The 10283-nt window shown below is 46.6% G+C and overlaps 1 protein-coding gene across 1 annotated transcript; it reads left to right on the top strand.

Annotated features, from left to right (window-relative positions):
• Positions 1-361: 361 nt before the first annotated feature.
• Positions 362-9569, top strand: LOC141963269 (E3 ubiquitin-protein ligase RBBP6-like). Its single transcript, XM_074912454.1, has 5 exons — positions 362-527; positions 3409-3508; positions 4106-4142; positions 5229-5273; positions 9522-9569. The coding sequence occupies exons 1-5, from the start codon at positions 362-364 to the stop codon at positions 9567-9569; spliced, it is 396 nt and encodes a 131-aa protein (XP_074768555.1).
• Positions 9570-10283: the final 714 nt, after the last annotated feature.

The raw sequence follows: 10283 nt of genomic DNA on the forward strand, positions 1-10283 counted from the left end.
CGTCTGTGGCGACTCGTTGCCGTGGCAGTGGTGGTGGCAGGTCTCAGTCTGTGCTGCTGGTGGCCAGGAAGCCCCTCGGTGGAGCGCTGGGGCAGCAGCACCCGAGTTGCCACAGCGAGCCTGGGAGCGCTGCCCGTGAGAGAGGGAGCGGAGGCTGAGCCGGGGCCGCGGGGCCTCTCCCATCGCCCATCTGCTGGCCCGGGCTGCCAGGAGGAGCCGGGTGGGTGCTGCCGCCGCAGCCCAGCTCCATCGCTGAGGGTCCCGGGCCGGAGGCGCTGCAGGGCCGGGGGCCAGGGGCTGGCAGATACCACCTGCCGCGCACGGCAGACGCTGTCAGGAGCAGGCGTCGCCAGGACCAGCCATGCCGTGCGTCCATTATCAGTTCTTCTCCCAGCTGCGCCGCGACACGGTCACCTTCAGCGGCCTCCACATCTCCGTCGGCAACCTGAAGCGCGAGATCATGGGCCGCCAGAAGCTGAAGGCGGCCAACTGTGATCTGCGGGTCACCAACGCCGAGACCGGAGAAGGTGCGTGGGGGCGGCGGGCGCGGGGCCTCGGGCACTGCCCGGCTGGCGGCGCCCACGGCCTGCGGGACCACATGCTGCTCTCTGGGGCTTGTCCCCACGTGCCGTGAGTCAGCCCGGGGCCTGACCCGCCGGCGTACGCGGAACCGGCGCCAGCAGTTTGTTGGGTTGGGAAGGGACCGTGCGATTCGGCCACCGTCGGTGGCTGTGGCGTTTGTGGGGACCTCACAGAGCCGTTCCGATCTGTTTGTGAGACAGGGAGCTGGGCGTAGAAGACTACCTGCTCGATGTGCAATGGGTAGTGCTTGCCAAAGACCCCCTGTAGCCACTTACTGGCCATCACTGGCAGTAAAACAAGCTCTGTGCTAGAAGGGAGTAGGAATCAACGATGGTGTTGGCTCCAGCTTTGTTGAACATTTCTGTTGGAGCTCTGCTTGGAGAACTGTCAAAAGTAGCCCTCTTGAGTGTGATGTCACTGCTCAGCCTGCAGATGTGGAGTCGTGGCCAGGCAGAGTGACACTGCTTCGCAGCTCCTGGTACCTGCCAAGGCTCTGCTAGGGGATGCTGCTGCCTGCGGGGAACAGGTTCCTGCTGGCAGATGCCAGTTTTGTCTGAGAGCTGTTAGGCTAAGCTGGCAGCTGTTAAAGAGCAAGCAGAAATTTCCAAGGACTTCAGGAATAATGCTCCGGTTTTAGTCCTTTCCTATATAAAAACAAAAAAGTTAACTTTTAAGTCGACATTGTTTGACTTCACCAGATTTCATCATTGACACCAATTTCATCACCAAAATGAACTCAATGAGTTGAGGTGAAGGAAAATCAAATGTATCAAAGCCAACAGGTGCCAGGTCCCTGCACAGAACTACCTCGGCAGTGTACTCCGCTGTTTGTAAACCCTCTTCCACAAATTCTCTGCCTCGGTGACCAAGCTAGTGGGAGGATACTTCAAGTCCCCCCCACAGATATGTGCCGTGATACGTGCCCTGTGCAAATAAAGCCTTTACCTCACCAGGTTATTGTCACTCTTCAGTTTTCAGCTGATCCATTTAAATGTGTACTGATTGACCTGTAAGGGGAATTCATTTTTCTATCAGTCTGCTGTTAGATGGCTGGAGGTCTCCTCCCTGTGCACTTCACCAGTGGATGGAAAACAAGCATGCATCTCTCTATATATATATCTCTGCATGCAAGGACAGTGTGTTCAGAAGGCAGATGTCAATGGTTCTCTTCCAATGGTCAAAGAATTGCCACAAAATACAAAAAGAGGACCCCCTCCCCTTTTTGCCTCATACACCTGTTGTGCATGTCCCAGCTGACCTCTGCAGGCTTGCAGAACTGGCGAATAAGCGCACTGGTTGCTGTCCTCATACACACAGCCTCCCTCGCGGAGAGGTGCTGCCACCTGCAATCTTCTGCAGACCCAGCACAACCCTCAGCGGGGCACAGGCCTAGCAAACTCCTGCCTTTTTGTGAGGCCACTGTTGCTTATCCTGTGCCTCTGAAATCTCAGTCCAGTGGTTTGTGATCTGGACCAGAAAGAGCACTCTGTATGACTCCGCTCAGCAGGTGGAAACAGCTGCTTTGGGCTTCCAGAGCTGCCGCTGGCATCACGTCCCCGTTGCTTGTCAGCCTCAGTGGTGTTTGAGCTCCTCCGACATCAGAAAGTCCCGGCGCAGGCCTGTCTTGACAGGTGGCTGCGTGATGGTGAGATTCCCCATCTGAGCAGAGCTCTAGGCGTTGGTTTCAGGGCATGACTTCTGTAAAAGCTTCGGGTTCTGTCATTAGTAGTACTTTCACAGCAACTTTGGCTTTCGGGCCATCGTTCTGATTTGGCCTCCAGAGGTGAGGGCTTTTAGTAGTTAGGACTGGAGGCAGATGACAGGGAATGGCTGCTGATGGCGCTTTAAAACATTTAGTCCTATCCAGCTTGTGTAAGTACAATATATAAACCCTTCTCATGGAGACGTCTTTACGTTTGAAGCTTACTCATGGAGAGATCTTCACATTTGAGGCCTACTCAGTCCGAGTGTCTCAGGTAGCTCCTCCTCTTCAAAAGAGGGACACGGTGTAAGCCATGGCAAAGCATGGAGACCCTCAGGCACACACTGGTTTCAAAAGGCTTTTCAGAAGGCTTGTCTTTGTAATTGATTTGAGTCTCTCTGCTCTGCAAAAAGTGAATTGAAAGAATTCACGTCCCTTTGCCTTATTCAAACTGGATGACTAGCTTAAGAGAGGAGAGACCCCTTTAGTTGGAGCCCGTTCTGCCCTGCCTGTGAAAGCAAGCTCAAAACCCCCTCCGGTTTCTGTGATCCAAACTCTAGCCCTGCCAGTCCCATTTCCATGTGAGGGTACAGCGCTGAGCAGCTGTCAGTGTGGCTGTCGATGGATGAAGCTCCGAGGAGCAGAGAGATGGCGGCTCCTTCTGTGTTCTGTCAGTCCCCAGCACTCGCGGCACGGGGGAATCGTTTTTAGTGAACAGCTCGGAAAGCAACGGGGCAGAGTTTTCGTGCTTTAGCCAAGTGCCTGCTTAGTTGCAGGGCAAGCTGGTCAGACTTTCCAATCTGGTTTATGCGGGTGAGACTTTGCTGTGGTTTGTTTCTCTCCACAGATCTCTTGGGTTTGTAGCCCAGCAGAAGCAAAAGCAACTTAGGGCAGGTCAGGAAAGAACCTCATGCATGAGCACACTCTCCTTTAGGGACCTCTGAGACCATTTTGCTGCTGGCATCCAAACTGTTTGAAAAGAGTGGAAAGGGTTTTGCTGCTGGTGTTTGATATAAAAGTTTGCTTTCCTGTCTGTGAAGGGATTCTCTCAAGTGCTATGTAATTACATCTTAATATTCTTACAAACTGACTCATGTTTTCTTCTGTATTGGTGTTGTTTTCAGAATACACAGATGCCAATGCTCTCATTCCTAAGAACTCCTCGGTAATTGTTAGAAGAGTCCCTGTTAGAGGAGTTAAAACTACCAGCAAAACACCAGTTATGTAAGTACCCGTAAAGCACTGCAGTCTCTGTCAGGGGTTGCAGTCTCTTAGCCTTTTCTGTGGAGATTAGTTTAGAGAGGCACTCGGCTTGCATCGATCTTCTTTCTCGTGCTTTTATAGGAAAGACAGATACGCATGTTCCCATCTCAGAAGAGTCTGTTTGTCAGTGTTTGACTGTGTCTTGCATTTGGGGGAGGCGGGGTGGGGTATGGCAGGTATTCTTATGCCTCCAATCTGGCTTTTTTGCATACTGGCTCTAGAGGAAAGGGCAACAGTCGCTAATGTGATGGTTGATTGTTTAAGAGCACAAAGCTGTAGCACAGACTTCATCGTTTTGATACTTACACAGCAGAGACAAAATGTCTGAGGACTTCCTCTGGCACTGTTGTGTTCTAGAGCTGTAAGTCTTACAGTAATTGCTGACAAACTACAAATGGGATCTGGGATTAGATTTATGCGTACAAATACATTTCCACATGCAGCAGACTATCAGAACAGAATGTCTTGAAGTTTAGGTTTTAGAATCTGCTTTCACTGCTTTTGGCTGGGTGCAAGTGCTTTGTTCTAAGTTCTCATCCCCTTTATTTCTTCTTCTAGAACTCAAACCGAGCCAGCGAATGGAACATCCAGAGCAGTATGTACAAACACAATCTCACACTTTTTTCCTACACATTGCACGTCATTCTAAACAATGTAGCCTCCTATTAATCTCCCAAACATGAAGTTAATCTGTTTTGCAGTGAGACATAGTGTACGTTGTAGAGACCCTGTGTTTGATTCACAGCACAGTGAACACTGAGTAATGCCATCATTTGCACAGTTCTAATGTGAATATTGGTATTTGTGCCTAGTGAGGCATTGTGTTTCATACTGAATATGCTGGAATATTTCCTGGATGACTTTGTGTTGTACAGATAATGTAGGATAGTTTCTAGGTCATGTAGGTTCAAGGTTTGCACAATTCAATTGGTGCTGTGTTCTACACCTCTCTGTCTAGAGCTAGTGTGTTTGTATAGGCTGTCGTGTGCTCTTTGTTTCTTGCAATTAAAATTGTTTGGAGCGTATTTTTTGCCATTTTCGCATTGTATCACTTAGCTTTTGTTTATAAGTACTTTCTTTGCCTAACAGTTTTGGAAGATGTTGTCAAAACGCACTGAGAAACCGTTGTTGTGCCACTTGGTACTTTTTCTTACTTTTGACTTGGTGGTTCCTAGAAATCCCAAAATCAACATATCCCCTAGGTTTTGAGGACAGTTCTGTGCAGCTAAGAATCCTTCCCGTGTCCTGAAATACTTGAGTATTTGTTCCTAAAGCTGTATGACTGAAGTGATGTTGTTTGGCCCCCTCTGAGTACATGAAGGTCTCTATCAGATTGCTGTGAGTTTAAATGTTGTTGGTACCCAAAGTGGTATTCCAAAGTTGTGCATTTGATCTTTCCCCTTTACCCGATGAAATGGTTTAGTTTCACAGTTTGTCTGCAAATGCAAATATCTAAACCCCAGCAGACTGAGTTTAGCTGCTTCTCATGAACCACGTAGGCCCTCTGAAGCGGTCATAGCTTTGGACTTTGTTTTGAACCAGTACAATTACATTCCGTTGGAAATGACTCTTTCCATGACACACGGAGGTTATAGTGCAGACTTTCAGACTGCAGTAGAGGTTAACTTCTGCTATGTTTTGATAGTACAACTTGAATATGTGTTTAATTTTTTGTGAACAGATTGAGGACTCTTCTGCAGCCATTCCTCTGGCCCAGCTCATTAAGGTATGTGTCTATTCTTGTCAAAGGCTTAAACACACCACCCACCCACCCCCAACAAAAAATCCCACTTGCTTCATATGTTTAAATCTTGTACGGTGATGTATAACTGGGTAACTGTTATAATGGGAATAAAACTTACTTTTTAATCATTTACAGTATTGGTTTTAACTTTAAGATGTGTATATATTTCCATAGTGTCCCGTAAAGAGTAGTTCCCAGTTTGGGAAGATAGCAGGGGAGTCCCTCAACGTAATGTTGCGCTATAGCTCACCTTCAAGACACAAAGCAGCAGCACTTCAGGAGCTGTTTACTGTTTCTCAGACCTCTTGTTAATTTTGTGTTGGAGACTGACATAATTTTCGCAGAAGAATTTAACTGGCTGCAAGTCATGGACATTTCAGGGGGGGCTTGCACCAGCCAAAATAGAAACGTTTCTGTAGCACGGGCAATTGCGTGGCTACTGTTGGTTTCTAGTCACTGCAGTTATAGATCCACTCTCGGAAAGCTGCACAGTTTCATAACTTGTAGTCTGTGGAGAGCGGACAACACAACCTAATTTGTTTGAACGCAGACTGTGTAAATTGTGTAAATGTGCCTCATTGTTTGCGGGAATATACCAATGTGTGAGTGCAGTGTGTTAGCAGAGGTGACCTTCTGAAGCTGTTGTAATGCCAGGGTTTGCTATGGAACTGCTTGTGTTTTCTTCTCAACAATGTGTGACTTTGTCTGGGAAAGCACTAGTGGCTGCACTTTGTGAAAAGGCGTAGTGCGAGCCAATTCAATTACTCGTCTTAAAGAATAGAGGAGGCGGGGCCTAATGCAGAGGAGCTAGTTCTTTCTTCTGAAAATAAAGGCTGGCGTTCCTTTCCAAGAGAGAGAGATCTCTTCCCACTCTCTTCTTCCCTCTCCCACTGCAGAATTAAATTGTGTACATTTGGGGAAAAAACCCCAACGGTTACTTTGGAAAGTAGTCACCAGAAGAAACTGGTCTCTGTTAGTGCTGTCCCTAAACACGTCCTTGGTTCTGTAAACTCATGTGAAGTTTGACTCTACAATGTGAGAAACTGGCCAAGTGCAGGGGACATGCTGTTTGGGCTGCCTACAGCGCATGATGGACAAATTTCTACTGCAAAGAATCTTTTGTCTTGCTGAGGAGTTATAAAAATCTTGATTCCTCTCAATGCTTCTGTGTCTGAAGCTGAATTTCAGCAAGCAAAAGCAACTTCCCCAACTCTTAAGTTGTATGTCTTTTTAACGCTGCAAAATATAGACACTGATACTTGCACACATCTGTCTCAATTGAATGTACAGTGGAGATTTTCTCCTTCCAATACTCTGGAGCTCAAGAATCCGTTTAAAACTAGTAGATAATGTAATTCTTTCTACACATAGCTTCAGTCCACTTGGAAGACATTTGGGCTGGTTACACAAGTCTTTCTGTAAGGTACAAACAGAGCCTCAGGATTTGAGTGCCCAAAAATGCTCCTTCCAAGCAGGTTCACAGGCCCAGAGACACCGTGTGATGGCGTAAGGGCTCCCCAGAACATCTCTGGGACAGCTCTGGCTCACATAAGCAGTTGCTTTTGTGCAACCCCAGCTCCTGCCGGGCTGCCTTTTACAGGGTTGGGTGAGTCTTTGTCTGGGGAGTTAAATGGGCTTCTAATGTGCGTGTCCCATAATTACCCGTTAAACAGACCGGCAGTCTGGCTGAAGCCAACGCTTCCGAAGAAGATAAAATACAAGCCATGATGACCCAGTCTTGCTGTCAGTACGATCCAGTCAAGTAAGTGTTGGCAAAGTCCTGTCTGTTCTGTGAAGACTGTGGAGACATTGCAGAGATGGTTGTTGGAACAAGAGAGATGCATGCATACCATTTTCTTTTTCTCCCCAAACCCTTTTAGTTACGTGAAGAAACCCCTGGCTACACCTCCACCATCCTATGTTTGCTTTCGCTGCGGAAAACCTGGCCACTATATAAAGAACTGTCCAACAAATGGGGTAAGATTGTGGGGGGCTTCTGGTGACACTTGGTTTTTAATTGTTTTACCTTGGCAGTTACACAGCAATTACATGGACCCCCTATGAGGAATTGTTTCTCTTGGGCTGAAATACAGAGGTTGTATGGCAGTGGTGCAAAGCCCTTCAAAATTCCAGGGAAAGCTGGAGATTTCAATGGGAAATTTTCTTTCTTTGAGGTCACAGACATTACATATGTCCATAGATCTTTCTCGGTGAACTTTAATGCATATTTTTATATACTTCAATGTTACTGCAAGGTTTTTTTTGTCATAACTCTTTTTAATGACAGTTTGCATTTTTTAGTATTGTGTAGGAAAAAATGACATTTCTCTTGGCCCCAACTATTGAATATTTGCGTGTTATAATTACACAAGTCTCTGGTTGAGTATTCATGCCATTTAAGGTTACTCACTGAACGCACGGGCATCAGCTCCGAATTCAACCTTCGTGTGTAGATGGGGAATATCAGTTTCCCCAGTGGCCGATCCAGAGCCCTGCATTCAGCTCTCCCTCTGAACTGCCCTTTGGAGGAGGAGGGGGTTTGTGCCTCTCCTCTGAGGGGACGGTGAGCTGAGGGATATTTCACCCTTCAGGACCCTGAAGTTAAGCCAAAGAATATCAACTGAGCTCAGAACACTGCTCGGGCCTTTGGAGCATGCTGGCTGTATTCATTTGGGAAAAAGAGTATTTCAGTCGAGCAGCCCTTGGGCTAGCTAAAAGGAGAGGATTAAAGCTTTTGCTGCTTAAAATAGTGGTTGAAATGCCATTTTAAGTGTGGGTCTTGAGATATGTCTGCATTTCTTTTCTTAACAGGACAGTAATTTTCAGTCTGTTCGCAGACTTCGAAAGAGCACGGGAATTCCCAGGAGTTTCATGGTGGAGGTGGAAGATCCCAATATGAAGGGTGCGATGCTGACACCGACTGGAAGATATGCCATCCCAATTATTAATGCGTGAGTATGGAATTAGCTGGTCTGACCAAAAAGTGAAGGAGGGAAGCCAAGTGTCCATGTCTGAGTGGCAACGCCACCAAGCTGGCCAGCATCTGTAATTATGGGGGAAGAAGCACTGTCGTTGTATCTTCACCTTAAAATCTGTGATGATTTCTAATATTAAAATGGGGCAGTCCTGCTGTTCAGGCCCCTGAACGCTGGGTAAGCTTTTGGTATGCTAAGAACCCCTATTTCTGCAAAACATCTCCGTCGTGTTTACGGTGGCATCATTCTTTTTGAAAGCTCCTTCTGCTCCTGTTTTGTCTTTGTAAGGCTTCTTGCAGAATTTAACAAACAGCTGTTGGACTGAGATCCCCTCCCCCTCTGCCGTTTGCCCAATCCCATGTGTGAAGCAGAGGGATGTTTTCCTGTTGCTGTAAGCTAAGAAAACACTGGTGTGTGCTGACAAGGGTGGCTGTTTTAAAATGCACTTGGGAGCACCTCTGTTTTTCTGTCATGCATCTCCTTTTGCAGAAGCTGTAACATAGATTTCCGCCATTTATAAAACATGATTAGGCGGAGACTGACTTTATCCTGAGCCTGCGATTCACATTCACCCTCTGGTGAAAGGAGACGTGGGATTCATTTCACCCGGTCTCTAGCTGTCAGAAAATGATTTCTGTAGTCTGAGCTAATTTCTTAGTTGATCCAATGAAGGGAAGAGCTCTGCAGAAGGAAAATTGTTCTCCCCTCCCTTTTCTAGTGCTCTGGCTATAGGAAAGTATTTTAAACTAAATGCCTGCATTTTTGAAGGCTAATTTGGAGTGAGAATGCCACCTACTGTCTTCACTGGATAAAATGAAAAGCTTGGGAAAGTTCTCCTTTACCCATCTGTAACTTTTTTTCTTTTTCCTTCCCCACCCCCCTCCAGGGAAGCGTATGCCAGAGGAAAGAAGGAGAAGCATCCCTTTCTACCTGAGGAGCCGTCCTCTTCCTCCCTCTCCTCCTCCTTAGACAGTCGTGTTCCAGAAGAGCTGTTATGTTTCATTTGTAAAGAAATCATGGTGGATGCAGTTATTATCCCCTGCTGTGGAAACAGTTTCTGTGATGAGTGTAAGTGTTACTCCCATGTTTGTCAATTCAAAACATCACACCTGATCTTCTGGCAGCAGAAAGATTGTAACATTCCTTTCTTACCAGCTCTGTTTACTACTTAAGTATACCCCAAATAGGAAAGGACTCTTCTTGTAGTCAGGAAAAAACTAAGGCAGAAGGCGTTTTTCCCTTTCTATGCATCTAGTTAAACCCTCTTTACATGCGGAAGGATGAGCACGAGAAGAGTGCGTAATGGTGCAGCTGATTGCAGTATTCGCTATCAAATGCATTTAGTTTGTGCACAGTCCTTTCTCTCATACAAAACTCTAGAGCCAGCGCTGGTGACTTGCTGTGGTCTGCAGCAAATGGCTCGTTAGGCATTTAATCCACATTCTTCTCCAGGGGAGAGCAGGTTAAAACTATCAGAACTTGAACCTACTCATGGGTTTTGGAGATGTGTCTTATTCATTAACCTTGAGGTTGGTGACTTCTCACTCTGCTGGACAGTGGAGAACAGACTAGTCAAAACATCAAGACACGGCCTACTCTACATCTTCAAATGTTACAGTAGTGAAATATCAAAGCTGGGCAGCTATTTCCTGCATCCTCGAAATTTTTTACACTGCTGAACATTGCATGCTCTCAGTTCTCAACTTCGTGCTCTCAATTCAGCTCCATATTCACCCATTAACCATCTACAGGCTTTTAGAACTGAATAGAACCCCCAAAATTTCCTTAGTTTAGCTAAAACCTGTTGTGATGATTCTGATTATACCCAGGTGTTAGAACAGCATTGCTGGACTCTGAGGAACATACGTGCCCATCGTGTCATCAGGCAGATGTTTCTCCTGATACTTTAGTTGCCAACAAGTTCCTACGCCAGGTAATGCGGTGACTTTTAGAAAAACTCTAAGAAAAGTCTGGTCAGTCAATTAGCTGAAAGGGAAGAAAATATTAATTTACATCT

This window comes from Athene noctua, chromosome 8 (genome assembly GCF_965140245.1).
Source record: "Athene noctua chromosome 8, bAthNoc1.hap1.1, whole genome shotgun sequence".
Taxonomy (NCBI): Eukaryota; Metazoa; Chordata; class Aves; order Strigiformes; family Strigidae; genus Athene; species Athene noctua.